This window comes from Trichomonas vaginalis, chromosome I (genome assembly GCF_026262505.1).
Source record: "Trichomonas vaginalis G3 chromosome I, whole genome shotgun sequence".
In the NCBI taxonomy this organism is placed as follows: domain Eukaryota; phylum Parabasalia; order Trichomonadida; family Trichomonadidae; genus Trichomonas; species Trichomonas vaginalis.
Window position 1 is genome coordinate 705060 of NC_067203.1, and position 18796 is coordinate 723855.

Genomic DNA, 18796 nt, shown 5'->3' on the forward strand with positions numbered 1-18796 from the left:
TTGACAGTAGACGAAATTACCTATCTGCAAAATTTTCTATGATATTATGCCCATGATTCATTTGATGATTGTTGCAATATTTACTTTTTCCATGATTTGGCCACTAATCAGGAACAAAGATGATGTTTACAATTATATGTCAATAGTTGAAAAAAGACTCCAAATACAGATTTAGGCGCTGATATCGGTCCATTTTTAGCCCTTGAAAATTTTCCTGATCAAAAACGCTAGAAGATACTCATTAACCCAGATCTAATTTCTAAATAAAAGCAATGTTAAGATTCATTGAGTTTAAATAAACTATAAAAAAATAAATCAAAATATACAATAAATTTCATAGAGTTTTAAAATATTTAGACCTCCTGATAATTGTTTCATCGTATTCTTTTAAATTTATCAATGGAAGCTAATAAATTAGATCATCGTATTCTTTTAAATTTATCACAGTTTGTAGCTTTGGATCTCAATCATGGTTTGGGGGCTTTTGCTATATTGATGTATCGAAAAATTACTCAAATATCAACGAAATTCATGATTCGTCGATAATATTTAGTAATAGAGAAGAGAAATTTGGATATACTACAATCTCTCTAGAATTTGGAAATATATCCATTATATGTAATAACATTACAAAAAATTGCTGTCAAGAATATTCAACATTTGGCATTGGCACAATTGATGGAAGTGTTTTAATAAAATATTCAATAAATAATGACAATCATGCAGATTACGAAAATTTTGCTATAACTTGCAATTTACTAAAATATTTCAGTAACGTATTCATAAACAACAGTTCACTTTATTATAAACTGCTTTCTTTTAATAAATGCAATGCTACTATTAAAAATTGTTTCTTTGCAAATAATATTCATGATGGACGTTATTTGTTTGAATTTGCTGCAAGCTCAATAATGATATATAATTCATATATTGATTCAAAACAAATATGTAAAACATGTCAAGACATTACGATTATATCGAATAAAAACGTTTCTCTTGCACTTGGATTCTCATCAACAGAACTTTGTCCAGGAAGCAACTTTTTTGTTCCACAATACAGGCGAAAAGAAATAACGGACCCAGCTCATTTTAAAGATTTTAAATCATTAATCAAGCGAAAAAGATAAACTATAATAAGGCTCCGGTCCCACACTCTCAATTTTTAAAATTGAATATATCCATCAATAAGAGTTTTCTAGGAATGCTACGTCATATATCATAATATAATATTATAGCTTATATTACACTAATATAATAACTTTGATTCATGAAAATTCTTACTGACGGATATTCAATTTTCAAAATTGAGAGAGTGGGACTGGAGCCTTAATAGCTTCAATTTTTGTCGATTATGTTTTATTAAATGAAGAAGCTTACTTTCTTATTTACTAAATTTATAAAAAATAAATCAAAATATAAAATAAATTTCATGGAGTTTTAAAATAAAAAAAAATATAAAATATATAAAAATTAAATTATTTGACATCAATTGTATACGATTGAACTGTTTCTGTTCCAATCTTCATTGGTTCATTCTCGGTGATGCGGAAACCTGCACTGAAGATGAGTTCGTAGACAGATCGAGTGACTCGAACTTTGTCGAGTTCGCAGACTTTCGTCATCTTCTCAGCGAATTTATCAACATTTCCTAATATCTGGAAACTTGGGAAATCTGGAGATAAAACACCTGCAATGACTGGGCCACCTGTGTGAATTCCAATCTTAAGTGAGAAATCTGCTTCCAGGGCTTGTTTCAATGATGGTAATGCTTTCAACAATTCAACAACAAATTTAACACTTTCTTCTGCGTGTTTTTCTGGTTTGTTGATAGACATGAACAAACCACCTGTGTATATGTATTGACCTGCGAATGTTTTGAGTTTGTTCAATGTCGAGAACTGTTTCATCAATTCATCGAATCCTTTGTACAATGTCGCGTAGAACCTGAATTTCTGTTGGACATCCATTTCTGAATTGATGATGATCTGAATTCCACCAACAGAAATAGAGTGAACAGTGAATGAAACTGAATCTTGTCCATTCTGGAGATCGTTCAATGTACTTTCCGGCAGAATCTTAAGAAGCATCTCAGTAATTGCTTTATGCTTTGCTTTGATCTTCTGCTCGCTATCAATGAAACTCGAAACATCCTGCAAAATAATTGCACAACTTGTGATTTCAATATTTTCATTTTGCAAAACTGGTCGTGTATCATGCATAGCAATAACATCAACATTGGCATGGACAGGAACACCTAATGTATTAGTTGTACTAATATTAGATGAAAATCTCACTTCACCTTTATTTTCAAACACATTGAAAATTGAAAGTGATAATTGGTCGGACGATAATTCTTTAACATTTTTACAGTCCGGCAACATTTGCGAGAAAGCATTATTAAATTCAACAATATCCAAGTTCTTATCAACTATTGCTATTCCTTCTCTGCAGTGGTTCAAATAGTATTGATCTGAATAGTTGAATTCTGATTTTTGGACTTCATTTGAACTTCTTCCTGATTGGATCAAATTCAAGAGTTGTTGATGTCCCATGATTATGTCCAAATCAACCAAAATCAACATTCTCATTGCGACTTTTATGTTCTCTGTGTATCTCCAGATTTCATAGATAATGAAACCTAAAGTAAACAAAGTACAAATGACATACAAAGCGATGAAAACAGGAACTGCTTGATGACCATTTGGCAAATCTTTTGATGTTTGTTCAGACAAAACATCGTAATAAGCAGATTCAACAGCATCATAAACCCACCACAAGAAATAAGCATTGTAATTAGCATTCGATTTCGATGTTGCTTGTTGCGGCTGTGTTAATTTGGACACGAAAATAAATGTATCCAACATTTGGATATAACCGAAACTTGCCAATCTTTCCCAATTTGCTTTTGCAATTGGAATTTTATCTTCAGATTCATCCAAAGGAGAGAACAACCATCTGTAATCTTCCTGTACACGTATCCAATTATCTATTTGTGTCTTTGATTTGAGTAATTGCAATGAATTAGATAATCTCGCTTCATCAACTTTTTTATCTTTTAATGATAACAATCTCTTAACCAAATCAATGTTTTGGTTGTATTTAGTATCAGGATAAGAATTAAGGAATGCAATTGTTGTTGCCAAGAAAGAAATTCTCAAATCAGACATCGCTGTCTTTAAAACAGCACCACTTCTTACGAAATCATCGGAATTAGTAATCATTCCTTTCGTATAGAAATAGAATCCATAACATAAAACAACAGCAGGAACAACAGTAAGAAATGTTCCAACATATAAAGGACCTCGAAGTGAATTGATACTTGATGTCGTAATAAGTGAAGTATTTTCTGATTCATCTTTTTTAGAATCAGAATTTATCAATTTCCTGATTTCATTGGATGGCAACTTTGAGAAGGAATTGGCAATTTCTTCCATCTGTATTGTGATCTTGAAAAATGTTAACATCAATGGCAGACTCCATACAAAAAATGTCACCAAAAGTGACAAAACCATCCAATTCATGTTTTCTGTTATTGAACTTAAGAAAGTCAATTTCGATGAGATTGTTGTCAGAATACTCTTGAATTTGTCGTAAATTTCAAAAGTTGTGTTAACAAATGTCTCATCATAATCATTTATCATCATTACAGAGATAATTGATTCGGAAATGGTCTGTGATGTGCTGTTGAACTTGTAGTTGTTGTAGGAATCAACAAAATCAAGAATTCCGGCTCTTGAAGTGTCGAGATCTCCTAATCCTGTTGACATGTTCTGCAAACCATCTCTAATTTGGTTGGCGATGTTGAGAATAGTGTGGTCTGAGATGTCAACCATCTTGGCATGGCCGGCTGGATACCAGAATGGACTAATTATATTCATCGTCGTTGTATCATTCAGGAAAATGGAATCTGGCTGCTGGTACGCGTAGTAAAGGACCTTTGTGAAGAAGTAGCGTGAGAATGAGTGCAATAATGTGTTAGCATCGACCAAGAAACTAAATGTATTTGTTATTTCGTCCAAAGCTCTTTCTTTGAACAAAAGAACGAACAACAAATAGAATCCAATGGTTATTATTGCGGCAATTCCGAAATAAAGGGCTTTGATTCCCCAATTTCCGAGTTTTGAATTCTTTATTAAGTCGGAAGTGACTTCTCTCTTGCTCATTTGGTCAAAGTCGATATCGCTATGAATGGCAGTGCCAACGATATCGATTTCTTTCGTAAGATCCGAAATAGAATTCATAACATTGGGGAAAAGACCCATCATATTGGTGAGAGCTCGGTCTTTGTGGGCTGGAATGCCTTTCTCGAGGAGATCTAAGTCTGATCTGAGTCTTCTGGCCTCATCAAAATTAAATGTCTGGGAAGAGTGGAGTTTTACGGCCAATGAAATAACTTCTGGGCAGTTCTCGTAATCATTAACGATTTGGTTGAGCTCTTTCTTCAAATCAGTAGTTAATAAATCTAAGCCGTGAATATTTGCCCAAAAAGTATCAGTATTTCCGTGCAAAACGTTCTCCCAGAATTTTTTAATGTTCAAAAGGAGTATCTTTGAGTGGCTTTCTATGTTCTCAAACGCTTTGACAACCTGATGTGTTGCAGCAGTGTTTCTGTGGCTCATTAGGAGGTCGATTTGGAAGTTAAGGATACGTCTGCAAGGGATCTTTGACTCCTTGAGTTTGTCATTGATGACTTCCAACTTGTATTTGTAAGATGGAAAAGCAGAAACAACACGTGCGTACACGAAAAGCATATCGGTGCATTGCGTTATGTCGTCATCTAAGAAATTATCGTAGAGAGGGAACATAAATACACCAGGAGAGCAGTAATCAAGAGATCTTCGAACATCACGGGCGAGGTTGTCACTTCTGCCGTAGAAATATTCATCCTGAGCGGCTGCATCAAGAGTTACCATTGAAATTTGACTGAATTTTGAATGGATGAAATGGAAAATTAAATAAGAAAGGATAACAAAGACAATTATGATGAAGAATATGATATTATAGTCGATTTTGACGTAATTGGCAACAATATTTATGATGTTTGCCGTTCCATTTGTGATTAATAATGCGCAATAGACATGTCCAAGGATTTTATTGAGGAACATGCTGTCAAGGAATAAGTAGCTGGATACGGCGATGGAATATATGATCATAATAACAAGTTCCACGGTTGCTGGAACACCGTTATTTGTAAGAGCGGCTGTGAACAAAGCAGACAAGATTCCTGTGGTTAATGGGATAAATGCTGCACTGCCTGGTGTCCACATAAGAGTAACATCGCGAATAAACATGATTCTTGGGGAGATGAAAGTATAATGAGCATAAACTTGTAAGAGAAATGTAATAATTGATAAGATTAATGCTACTATTTTTAAGGCATCAGCTCCTTTGCGTGCTAATGAATCAATTGAAACTCCTATTGTGCAAGTTGTAAATGAGAGTAAAATTGGTAATAAGAATGTGGATATGCCATAGACAAGAGCTATTTCTGTGGGCTTCATTGATTTCAGTCTTGAATAAATATAAGCTCTGAAAACTAAAACCCTAAAAATGATGAGAGTAATGCATGAAAACACTATAGATGTGTATTCTGCACCATCAAAAGTGGCACCACCAATCCAAATTACAGACAAAAATCTGAGAATTGATGCAATGACTGATGTTTCTCTTTGTTTATATGCGTGATAAACGAATGCTGGGAAGATAGATTGGATGCAGAGAAAAACAGATGTAATCATGGAGAAAATATACTGTGGCTTTGTATCTGTCTGTATTCTTGCATAGTAATTAAAAAGCCATTCTTGAACTTTTTCGATCGGTGAGACATCCATAATCCCAGGATAGTCAGCCTTAAAGCTGGAGTTGATAATATCATTTGGGTTGGATTTGTTCTCTTCGGTCATGAAAAATTATATTCTGAAAATTGAAAATTTTAAAAATCAATTAAAAATGATTGTTTAACCACTCTATTATGAAAGGTAAAAATTATACTTCTGATTGAAAATTTTAATAATCTTACGCTTTTCTGCGGATAAATATAAAGTAATAAAATAAGATAGATAGAACCGAATTATGAACTTCTATTAATAAAGATATTCACAAAATATTATCATGAAATTGAATATGCTTCTGAAAAGTTTGAATAATAATTTAATTTGAGAAACAAGTAGAAACATTTGTGAATAAATAACGAATTTTTATTCGGTCAAACATTTTGATTTAGTAATTTAGTTGTACCTTATGTCATACTGGGATTTCTTATTTCAATTTTTTGAATTTCACAAATTCTATATTTGGACTAAAAAATATGAATTAATACCATCATTATACTCTAAATTAACCAAAAACATTAGAATTCAATTTTTTGAAAAATCAAATTCTCAACCAAAATAGATATCTAACATATTTTATCCTATATTTCTAATAGTTTATTGAAAAAATAAACGTTCTCTCACAAAAGAAGGTTCTAAAATTATTTTCCATGAAAACGAGACAAAATCCTTTACCATTCTAATACTTTTAAACAAATATTAAAAATAAAAACACGTTATAAAGACGATAAAATTTAATTATATACTGTGCATATGGTATGTAGCTTGATTTGATTATTCACACAAATTATTTTGCGTCACTCTTAAAAAATCGATTGAGCACATTCAAAAAAATTCAAAGGCTGCTATTTATCGAAAAACCATTTTCATTGATTTTCATCGAACCTAATCTGTTGTTTTTCAAACTTACCGAAGCATCGGAACAAATTCACATGTTTTTTGTTGCTTGAGCATTGAGGGAAAAGAAAAGTTTATCGATAAAAATAAAATATGAAAAATAAAAATCCTGAAAAGCAACTTTGTAGTTTTGTGCTTCTATCTAAATTCCTTTTTTATTTCAAACGTAATGACTAAATTAAGCGATATTGCTCCTTTTAAAAAATAATTTAATTTTCAATAGTTTTTTGATGCTTTAAGATATTAAGAGTTTTGCAATTTGAATGTTAATCATTAATTTTTGAAATCAATTAAAAACTCACTAATTTATTCATATTTTTTCAAAATAATGCAAAACTAGAATGGAAGTCTGCATTAATTCTTAGTTCTGTAGCTACTCATGCAATTAAGCTACAAGAAATATTTCCTAATAATGCATAAAAGGCTAAATTATCAATTCGACGTTATAAAAGGATAATGCAGGGTATATGATTTCATATGGGCACTGATTGGGTTTGATCAAATACATCAATTGAGCAAAGAATGTAATTCCTATCATATGAAAAGCGTTAGATAACGCCAAAAAAAATGATGTTTCAAAATAAAAAAAATCTTCTGAAATTTTTTTTTATAATGACTGAAGAAAAAAATGAAATTCCCCTAGAAGATAAACCTGATCAACCTGAATACTCAGATGCTTTCATAATATTATCTGATGATAAGTATCCCTCACTATCTAATTTCTACACAAAATACTCATCAATGCATGTTATTGACTTTTCTATATACCATCCTGATTGTTGGGTAAATATTGAAGAAGCATCTATCGATGACTTACCACTCATTCAAAATAAATCAGCAGCTTCGTATATTGATGATTTCGTTACTGAATTTGACAAAATTTCAAGGGAAGACATGTTTACAAATGTGCCACAAATATTGCAAGCTGTTGGAGGATTCATCATTAATCAAACTCCTCCTAAAATTGGTGCTCCAATGGTAACTCGTTGGGAACCTCCTATTTGTCAAATTTCTCCGACTTTACCATCGCTTCTAGTATTTCTTTGTCGAATATTACATCGTGTTCAAGACCCACAAAAGTTCTTTTACTTCCTAAGAACAGGAATTTTCTCGCAAATGTGGACACAAAAGAGCTGTCTTCAAAATCCGAAACTTATGGCAGTTACTGCGTGTTCTATTAAAGGAAAACCTGAATATTGGGCTGTTTTAGATCGCGATAGAAAATTTTACTTATATCGAGTTAATAAAAAAGGATGTGAACTTAAGTTAGAGAAAGAAATATCCAAAACAGTTTCAAATTCAGAAAAAACTTCAGTAACTGTCCTTGATAATCTTCATCAAAACTTAATTGACTTTTCTCCATTAACTCAAGCCACCACGGAGTTCTGGGACATCATATTTACGCATGTTAAATTGCCATTTCCATTTTTTTACAAAGATTCCTTAGAATTTTATCCAGGAATTTTATATGATGCTTTTTATCAATCTTTAACATCAACGGATTGCATTTTAGTGCAAAGTTTTATGCGAACAGATATATACGATTTAGTAATATGGGAAGGAATCGTTAAATGCTTCCAACATGCGCAAAAACTCGAAGTTCTTCTTCATTGTGTTTTTTCTTTGACATTTCAAGAAGGATCTTTCCCAACTCCTATGACTTTCTTCCAGCCAAACCACTTCCTTCTCTTTGCACGTGCATTTGGACGAAATTTCTGGTCATATTACCATGAACATTTCTTCCATAAGATTGTAGATCTGATAGATTCAAAGGAAAATTTAACAGATCAATACGATCAGCCAAATATCAGAGAATGTGAAAAATTAGTTTTTAGTGTATTGAAATACATAATGGCAGGGTACTCCTATATACCACCTGAATGGAGATTAGCATTAAATATCCTCCGTTCTTACATTAATGTTCGATATAATAATGTTGGAACTTTAACTTTGATGTTAAGCATTTTCTTTGGGTTCGGAATGATTTATGGATTTTTCCTAAGGCCATATCATTTCGTAAAAACCCTCAAAATGCAACATCCAAAAAATTTAGATACACTTCTCAATATTTTATACGTTCCTTTCACTTTAAACCTATTTGGTGGGGAAACTAAGATGTATTATCAATGGAATCCGAGATTAGAATTCAACTTTTATCCTCAATATTACGCATTTTTGCTGAAAATCTCAGATCTCAACTTTGAAGTCAGATATGGCATGCCTGATAACAAGTCATTAGGATATTCTATCCATAACTGCATGAAAGCGATGTTTTGCCAGAAATTTTATGACGTCTTAAAAGATTCAATTTCCAAAGTGATTACAGCCAACACTGTCGCTGAAACAATGCTAGGCTGGTCATTTACCATTGTTTTGTCGAGATTTTTCCTTCGAATTTACGATCCACAGCCAAAAATTAAGCCAAAGAAGATTGTCCAGCTTCTTAAACCAGTTGTTCTTCCGAAGATGCCGACGTACGCCAAAACGGAAAGCTCATATTCGAAGAAAGCGATCAGAATTCACAGTGGCCGTGGAATTACGGGCCAAGTCACTCGATTTGACGACATAAAGGAAGAAAATGATTTCGGAGATGATATTGATCCATTTACGATCCGTGATGATGAAGAAGTTGACTATTTTGTTCCATCTGCCATGCAATTACCTGAATTTCAGATGGAAACACCTTTCTGGGATATGCCAAGTGATTCCGATGTTCCTCAGCTCCCGCCTGGCGCTGACAAAGACTCTACAAGAAATTTCAGATATCCACAGTCAAAATTTGACATCCAGGCACGTGGTCCAGCAAAAGTTATGCGATTTAATGCGAATATTACTGATTTTAGACAAGATAATGAAGACGAAGAGTTTGGATTTGCTGCAAATAACAAAAACGAAAAAACAAATGATCAGAAACAAAACTACCATTCTAAAAGTCCAAAGAAAGTAAAGGCAATCCCTATCTCTCACGATACTTTAACAAATGAAGATAAACCAAAGAAAATGTACAAAAAAGTTTCAAAGAAATAATATCTGTCACTTTTATGCACAAGTTCAGGATGTTTCAAAAAAAAAATTGTCAAATTACAAAATTTGGATGGTTTTCCATTTCTGATTTTAAGTTAAAATATAATAAATCCGCTGGCTCAGCCAATTTATACAATAAGTCTAATTGCTCTTGAATTGGATTTCGTATTTGTAAATTTCGAAAGAAATTGTGAAAATCATATGAATTTATTATATATGTTTGTTTATTATTTTATAGAATAAAAGGTAATTTATTGCGATGTAAAAAAAGTCCACATTTTTAAAATAATTATACAATTCACAAATGAATGCATATAATATTGAATACTTTATTCATAACTCTTTGAGGATTTGAACTCGAGATTTTCAACTTATGTTCGATTTCCAATATTTTTAAATCATATGATATAAATTCATATTTCTTGCAGCAGAGAGCAATTATGTTTAAAGTGCAAACAAACAGTTATTTCCTCAGATTATATTCATATTCGGCAATTTGTGCTTTGAGCCTTTTTACCTTTCTTCTAATTTTAAACCACCTTTTTGACATGGAAAAAAGAAGTAAGGTGTCGCTTTTCGTGGGTTTATCTTTTAGTATAAGCGAATTAGAATATTGCAAACATTTGAATTAGAATTACCCACAAGCATTCTTTTTCCATAAAATCATAAGAAAATATAATTTTGTCACGTAAATTATTACTTTACATATTTTATATTAATGAGTAACATTTTCGATTTATTGCTTTCCCCTGATGTTGAAATTGCACAATCTACAGCAAAATTAGTTAGTATGATGGCATATTCCAATCCTCAACTCTTCATTGATAATTTCGAGCAACTTCGCCTCGTAATAATGGCATTATGTTGTTCTCCATATCCATCTTTTTCAACAGTTACGATTCTAATTAACGGAATTACGAATGGAATTGAAAATAATACAGAGTTATACAACGATTATATCATGCCTTTGCTTACATTATCATATGATATCTCACAAGCTTTTCTAAAGAACCCAACCCCATGCACACAGTTTTACCCTGACATGTCTTCGATTGTCGGACTCATTTCATCGCAAATTAAACATGATAATCCACTAACTTTAGAAATGATCATCGCGATTGCAGAGCATTCCTCAATCGGATATCTTCCATTCATATCGTATGATGAAATCATTATAGAAAAACTCGAAGATGTCGTGAAAATTATCTGTTCAGCAGAAAATGTTGGCGAAGTCCTTTCAAAAATCCTCAAAGCAATTGTTTCACCGAATCCCAAAACCGCTGTTATATACAATGTTATCGCTCTTAGCGTTATGTGCGAATTAGGAAACCAACCTGGCATTATCAACGCAACAATGGAGCATTCGACAATTATTCTATCATTAATTGAAAAATTACCTGCTCATCTGTCTTTTCTTCCATCTGTTTTACTGCTTACAACACGTTCTTTTCCGAATGAGTTTACACAGATCCAGGAAACCCTTAAAAAGGAGTTGACTGGTATCATTGAAACTCTCAGGAATGATAGGAAGCAAATTTTGAACGCCCCAGAAAGCAGATCTGAAGTTAAGACAAATTACACTCTTCATAGGACTCAAGTATCTATCCTCGAGAACCAACGCCTCTTCTCTAAGAAGTGGAATAATACATGGCTTTCTCTTCTCGAAGAACCTCAAATCTTGATGTGGTCACCTGACAAGACAAACAACAAAGGAGGTGTAGCCGTTTACATTTCTGAGGTCACAAAACTTGAAGTTTTGCAAGAAACTGTGACAGAACAAAATAGAAAGAATATCATGAAAATTACTGTTGGAAAAGACGTTTATACATTTTCATTCAGTAATTATGAAGATGCCCTTCAATGGAATAACATTTTCAAACAATTAAAGTCAAAGTAGAAATCATTTTTGTTTTATTCATCAGCGTAAACTTTTTTTATTGTATTATTGGAAATAATCATGTACTATATATTTAATTCCTCATATTTTAATAATAAATGAGAGTATTATGAAGAGATTTATTCTCTTTTTGCAATCTTATTAAGTGATTTGAGTTTCCTATGTGCGCTTTTTTTCCTGGTTTCTAAAATGACTATTTACACTATCTAATTTGGTTCAAATTCTAAATTCTTTGTATCATCTATCATTTCCTATAAATTAGCATATGATATCGATCAAAATGGGTATTCTGTATTCTCTTCTTTATTGGATTGAAAGTAATCGAAAAAAATTGACAAATAATGTTTCTCTTTCTTTTATGTTCTATAAGGATAGTTTATAGACCTAGAGCCTACAAAACAAAAGTGCCTTCTAAAAATGTCTCAGTTGGATTGGAATTAAAAGCGAAAAAAGTAAACACAACAAATAACGAAACAAGTCCATACATTTACAATTCTACTGACGTTTTTTCCAAATCATCAATGCTAAATGCACTCTCCCTTATAATTGTAGTAATATTTGTCCTCTCAGCTTCAGTGTATTCGATTTATCCTTTAGTAGTCTTTGCTTTTCAGCAAAAAGAAACAAATATCTTTGATTCAACATCAGATGGTAATCATGATGAATCGTATTTACTTGGAAAACATCGAAATTAATTGTAATGATGACATCAATCTTTTCCTTTCATATTATTTTAGTTGTTGTATTGTTGGATATTTCTATTAACATATTTTATGCTTTGTTTGTTGTAAACATTTATATTTCTCCAAAAAAAATACATTTTATTTTTCATATACAATGATTTATATATATATTGTGCAAAAAAAAAATCAAGGCGGATGAATTTTAAACAAGAAATAGTAGTATTTAATAAGAAACAATATGAAAAGATGCTACAAAAGAGTCTTTTGGATTGCCATTTTCCATATTAAATTGATCTACAATAGATTCGAGATTCTCTGTTAAATCTGTTGCTGCTGAAAGCATTTGGGCCAAGCGTAAGGTATATTGTCTAGATAATATGGCATTGTCACGAGAATCGGGTGTTTGAATGTTAACAACATGTGATATTTGGAATGTTCTATTACCGTTTTCTCTAAATTCGTTAAGAACTCTATCCATAACATTATTATCATAAGTAAAAATAACATCAAAATATTTAAGTGTAGCGGGGTTGAAAGTACTTGACCATCTTTCTGGTTTCTCTTTTGTATTTGCATCGTCACGAAGCATTTTGATTAAACCTTGTTCTTCATAATATTGATTATTTTCAGATTCCATTTTAGAAAGAATTTCTTTATAAGTCGCACCGAAATCGAATTGGAGTGGAACATTTGAAGCACCAGGCATTTTGACGTAATCATTTGTTCCATAGGATGAAACATTAAATCCTGCTTCTTTTAGAACTCTATGGCCTTCCATAGATCTGTTAACGTTTGAAGCGCATACGCATGCAAATGCTAATTGATTGTTTGAAGTCATGTAAAAAATTATGAAGGGGTTAAAAAAAAATAATTGGGGAGAGATTAATCATGGATAAATTTCTAAACGTTCATAAATTTCAGAAAATGATCTCTGAAACTGGAGAAAATATGGAATTACAGAACGATGAAACTGAAAATGAACTTCAATTAGAATCTGCTGCCATACTAATGCAGCAACAGGAACAATTTGCCTCGAAAATTATGAAACAAAATCTTGAAATCATCAAAAAAGAGGCAGAAGTTAACCAATTGGAGAATAAAACAATTATAATAGGATTGAAAGAAGAGATTTCAAAATACCAAGCAGAAATTGACGAATTAACAAAGCAAAATAACGATCTCCAACTACAAGCCAAAGAGTCTAATTCAAATGCATTGTTATCAGAAAGCAAACTCAAAACTCTCGAGAAACGTATAATTAACGAATTTGGAGTTGAATCAATAGAAAAAGGATTTGAATCTCTACAGCACTTGTTTAGATGCCAGCGAGAGTTGGAATCTGCTAAAATTGTAATCCAAAAATTACAAATAGAGCTCTCAAGTGAAAAAATTAAACCTACAAAGAATCAAATTGAGCCTAAAAGGGCAGAGAATGCTGAACTTATTCATAAAATGCAACTTACAAGTGATAAAATCTCTGATTATGAAGCTCAAATCAAAACTCAGTCAGATGAAATTTTAAATCTACAAAAAGAATTGGCAGCAGCTCAAACCCAGAATCAAAAACTTTCAGAACTGAATAACACTCTCTCAGAACAGTGCAAATTACTTAAGTCAGAATTAAATCAAACAAAATTTGATTTCGAACAATCTTCAGCCGAAATCACTAACCTCAATGACAGAATCCGTACCATGATCGATGAACATTCTGTTGAACTTAAAAACAGAAAAATGGAATCAATAAATGAACACAGAAGATTGAAATTAATAGATTCTATCGGAGATAGATGCGAACCATCGTTTGCTGCTCTTGATGTAGCTTCTCCACTTTATGATTTATTCAGAAAACTCTCTTCTTTCTTAAAAGTTTCAAGTAATGTTTCAATCAATAACGAAATCTTGCAAGGATCATTTACAGATTTACTTTCTGAAGTCAGATCAGTTGCTGATAGATCTAGAGGCTATCAAAACGGCTTTGCTCCTAATGTTCAACAACTAATTAACACAATTGAAGAGAAAAATAAAGAAATTTCTGAACTAAAAGAAGAAAATGAAGATTTGAAATCTAGATCAGATTTCCTAGAGCAAAATGATGTAAGTCCTAATTACGCGGCAGCTCTGAAAAAGATCCAAAGATTAGAAACAGAAAACAAAAGTCTTTCTTCCATGAATCAAAGTTTGAGGAGTATGTCTTTATCTCCAAGATCTCCCAGCTCGAAAGTTTTGTTTTAACATGTTATATTGTTTTATTTTTGTATTTTTTGTGTGTACTTATAAACTTGTTATTTACCTTGAAAAAATAAGCATTGTTAGTTTTAAGGGTGCACCCGTATGTACGTTTATTTGAGAGGAGGAGGATTACCCTCTCAATTTTGAGGGATTCGTTAGTTTATTTTCTCGATGAATATGCAATAAAATTTGATTTTTACCTTATCAATATACTTCATATTATGGCAGTCCCAACGGGAACCGCGGTAATTTACCGAGGTTTCCGCACACCGGTTCCTTTTTTTAGGAATTTTTTAGATTAAAAATATGCTTTGTAAATCATTTTTTGTAAATCGGCAAAAATTTGGAATATAGATACAAGGTGATGTGAATTTTGCATCCCTGGGATGGACGATACACCCAAAGTGTCACCTTTTTGGGATAACAAAAATTTATATATATGAGAGTTCTGCAAATCATATGCACAATATCTATTCTGCCTGACTTCTTGTATATAGGAGTCAGGCTGAATAGATATTGTGCATGTGGCAATATAAGTATTTCCGAGATTGCCATCGTGCGCTATAGCACACTACTTCTCCTTGGTCCTAGCTCGGTTCCAAGGATATCGGTGTTCAAGGATTTGGCAAGGTCCTCCTGAAGTCTCTCATTCGATGAGAGATTTCGGAAGAACCTTGCCTTAGAGTATTCCAACTCTTGTTCTCTTGTCCCTGAATAGTCAGAAAAGCTATTTGACTACTTAAGGCAGAGATTATCCGAGGTCCCTCATTTGATGAGAGGCCTCGGATAATCTCTGCCTTAAAGTTGTACACTTGTAGTCCATCAGAATGTAAGTATACACGGATAGGACAGCTTTCTTCTGAAGTCTTAGATTTGATGAGAAGCCTCAGAAGAAAACTGTCCTATTTTATAATAGGAGGAGTTTCAGAAGCTCCAGAGCTCCCTTTCGTAAGGAATAAGAGCTTTGGAGCTCCTGGTTCGAAGATGTGCTTCGCATCTTTCATCAGCATAGGATATTTATCAACTGGGACTCTGTTGATGAAGACTCAGGAGCTCCAAAGCTCCCTTTCGTAAGGATTAGGAGCTTTGGAGCTCCTGGTTCGTAGATGGGCTTCGTATCTTTCATCAAAAGAGGCCCAAATGGTAAATATCCTCTGCTGATGAGCTTCAGGAGCTCCGAGGCTCCCTCTCGTAACGATTAGGAGCTTTGTAGCTCCTGAAGGTAAGGTAGGATTGCTCTGATCTCTAATCAGTAGATGCCATGCCTCATTATGGACTCTACTGACAAGAGATCAAGAGCTCCAAGGACTCCCTTTTTAGCTAGTGGCATTCTCACCATTTAGTAGGATCGCTGATCCTATTAATGAAGTGATCACTTAATATACGTTTTGAATAAATTGAATTTTTTTACAAAAATTTAGTATTTTTTATAAACATCACATATATATTATAAATACGTAAATATATTCTTTAATTCAAAAAAATCAATTCGGTTTCGGGCTGGGTATCCCAGCCCCAAGTATTCAATTTTATTCAATTTTTTTAGAATTTTGGGTTGGGATGCCCAGACCAAAACAAGCTTTATATTTTGATGTGTAGATACGTATGTGTGCATCATTGTTGTGTTATATATTATGTTTTTAATGAAAAAAAAATCTGATTCAAAAAAAATTATCACTAATTAGTTGATAATATAAAGAAAAAAATATATAAATTGTATGTTTTGAGAGTATTTATCCACATTCACTCATATGAATTTCATTAAATAGTGTCTTTTTACTCCAAAATTTATTTTGAATTATTAAAATCAAAGAAAAAAAGCTAGAAAAATTTCTCGAAATTTTTATTTTTAAAAAAATTTTGGATTTTATATTAAAAACTGACACTGGGAGGACGATAGGGCTGGGATTAGAGATACCCCGCTCACTTGGGAAAAATACGGATCTATAATTTGGAAATATTCTGACGACAATAAATCTGGGAATAGTATTTTAAATACGAGAACAACCTATTTAAAAGTGTTTCGCTCGATTTTGTATAATTTCAAATTTTCGCATATAGCTTTCCGTGAATTACCGTGATTTTACCGCCACATCAATAGTTTACGACACTTTTCTTGTAAATTGAGTAGTTTACTGCACTTTTTCCGTAAAATGGAGTTACGGGAATCCGTAAGATTACCGTACCTCACTTCTAGTTGAAAATAGCATTAGTATATAATAAATAGATATATTATTCATATTTTTGATTTTGAATTACGGAAAAAGTGAGTTCAGAACTTCCAATTATTATTTGATTAATTATGTTAAAAATACTATAAGGAATTAAAATACATAATGTTGAAATTTGAATTACGGAAAAAGTGAGGGTGAAAGTGAAGTGAAAAAGTAAGATATTTTTTGTTGAAATAATCATAGTTGTACAATTTTGAAATAATATATCATACAAAACATATACGTTCATTACGATGAAGTCATGACAAAACATATACGAAGAAGTTTTGACAAAACATTTACGATGAAGTCATGACAAAACATATACGATGAAGTCATGACAAAACATTTATGTTATACAGTAATGTTAGTCATGAATGTTTGTCCTAAGTGTTGGCGTTAGTGTTGAAAAATAATGTTTGTCCTACATGAAGCCGTACAAGCGTTTGAATTTGTTTATGCATAAAATTACTCTCTTGTTTTCTGTATCTATCATACAAACATAAGCAGCACCTGTTTTTGTAAAGTTTATATGAAGTTTTCGATAGTTAAGACCTGTATAATAATAGAATGCGTCCTCATTCTCAACATAGTAGTAGAACTCAAACGAATGCTTACCATAATCTGTTATTTCAACAGCTTCGTCAGATATTTCATCAACGAACTCATAAACTATATCGCCATACTTGTTTTTATTTCTATTGTTTTCAGATCTAGAACACCAACGAAGGTTTGAGATTCTGTTGTCCGTTCTATCATGATTTATATGGTCTATTTCTTTCAAATTGTTTGGATTTTCAATCCACTGTTCTGCAATAATTCTATGCTTTAAATGCGTTTTGTTGTTTAAACTAAGCTCAATATAACCATGATTATTTAAGCATTCACTCTTAATATGTTTGTTTTTCTTTCGACGAATAGTAAAAGGATATGTCGTACAAATCTCATAATCTTCATGATTTCTCAATGTTTCCCACTAACGTTCTCATTGACGTCCTCAATATCTTCTTCCTCACTGAACTCGTCAATATTTTCACTAGCTCCTTCTATAATGTTTTCATCGGCATTGTCATTGACTTCTTCTGTAATGTTAGATGTTGTTGTTTCGCTCATATTCTTTCACTAATGTTAAAAAGTTATGTTGTACGAATTTTGAACAGAATTTAGAGCAGTTATGAAACAATGAAGTATTTTTACGCTATTGAAAGGAACTATGAGAGTGAAGTACATGACAGCAATGACAAAAGGAACTAATATCAAACCTAATGAAATCACTCACGAGGACATAGAGCTTAACAAGTACTTTGTGGAGTATCTTATAAATGAAGAGTATGTAAGACCTTACTTCATGTTTGACAGCATGAATGAGGATGTTATTTCATGGTTAAAGAATATAAGCAATGTTTTCGGTAAGTACGTCATAGATGACAAAGGTCTTGTTGTATTTTATGAGACAGCAATACGAACACAGGAACTAATGGATATTATGCACTCAACAGCAAAGAAAGGATTTAGTACTATTGGCATGAATGAACATTGCAGGAATGACATATACAACATATGCTCACGAAAGCCTTACACAAAAGCAATACAAATGATAGAACATAAGTGTCTAAGGTCAGCAAATGAAATCATTACTGTCAGTGGTTATGAAAGAACTGTTAGCAAAGATGAGTGGAAACAGCTATTCATATTAAGGAAGGACGTTGCTGAACTAGTTAAACCTGTTGCACAAACATTGTTTCAGATAAGACCAGCAATGACTAAGAACCCTTTGACCTTAGTCAATGAGACCATAGAGGTTGAAGATAATGACATGAAAGAACTAGGAATGAATGAGAGAAGTTGTGAAGGATGTTTGAGTCAAAACACATGGTTCTTCAGAGCTGTTAAGAAACTTAGTAAAGAACGACAGAAATATTGAAAAAACCAGAATTTTCGAAAAAGTGACACCAACTATTAAAGTTATTTTATTACTAGATTTATTTACAAATTATAAGATAATATCATTAACCGAATATA

General features: G+C 32.3%; 6 protein-coding genes across 6 annotated transcripts, besides 3 other annotated features; 4 read left to right on the plus strand and 2 right to left on the minus strand.

Annotated features, from left to right (window-relative positions):
• Positions 1-1137: 1137 nt before the first annotated feature.
• Positions 1138-1326: a mobile genetic element.
• A 101-nt stretch (positions 1327-1427) lies between these two features.
• TVAGG3_0903860 (guanylate cyclase protein) lies at positions 1428-5909 on the minus strand (the record flags this gene model as incomplete). Its single annotated transcript, XM_001304071.1, has 1 exon — positions 1476-5903. The coding sequence occupies one exon, from the start codon at positions 5901-5903 to the stop codon at positions 1476-1478; it is 4428 nt and encodes a 1475-aa protein (XP_001304072.1).
• A 1402-nt stretch (positions 5910-7311) lies between these two features.
• TVAGG3_0903870 (uncharacterized protein) lies at positions 7312-10115 on the plus strand (the record flags this gene model as incomplete). The annotated part of the gene is made up of 1 exon (XM_001304072.1): positions 7341-9755. The coding sequence occupies one exon, from the start codon at positions 7341-7343 to the stop codon at positions 9753-9755; it is 2415 nt and encodes an 804-aa protein (XP_001304073.1).
• A 355-nt stretch (positions 10116-10470) lies between these two features.
• TVAGG3_0903880 (PH domain-like family) lies at positions 10471-12458 on the plus strand (the record flags this gene model as incomplete). Its single annotated transcript, XM_001304073.2, has 1 exon — positions 10471-11649. The coding sequence occupies one exon, from the start codon at positions 10471-10473 to the stop codon at positions 11647-11649; it is 1179 nt and encodes a 392-aa protein (XP_001304074.1).
• A 69-nt stretch (positions 12459-12527) lies between these two features.
• Positions 12528-13179, minus strand: TVAGG3_0903890 (RNA polymerase II subunit A C-terminal domain phosphatase family; the record flags this gene model as incomplete). Its single annotated transcript, XM_001304074.1, has 1 exon — positions 12556-13170. The coding sequence occupies one exon, from the start codon at positions 13168-13170 to the stop codon at positions 12556-12558; it is 615 nt and encodes a 204-aa protein (XP_001304075.1).
• Positions 13180-13225: 46 nt separating this feature from the next.
• TVAGG3_0903900 (uncharacterized protein) lies at positions 13226-14723 on the plus strand (the record flags this gene model as incomplete). The annotated part of the gene is made up of 1 exon (XM_001304075.1): positions 13257-14564. One exon carries the CDS (start codon positions 13257-13259, stop codon positions 14562-14564), a length of 1308 nt encoding a protein of 435 aa, XP_001304076.1.
• Positions 14724-15385: 662 nt separating this feature from the next.
• Positions 15386-15456: a mobile genetic element.
• Positions 15457-15477: 21 nt separating this feature from the next.
• Positions 15478-15783: a mobile genetic element.
• Positions 15784-17987: 2204 nt separating this feature from the next.
• Positions 17988-18698, plus strand: TVAGG3_0903930 (uncharacterized protein; the record flags this gene model as incomplete). Its single annotated transcript, XM_051251446.1, has 1 exon — positions 17988-18698. The coding sequence occupies one exon, from the start codon at positions 17988-17990 to the stop codon at positions 18696-18698; it is 711 nt and encodes a 236-aa protein (XP_051077020.1).
• Positions 18699-18796: the final 98 nt, after the last annotated feature.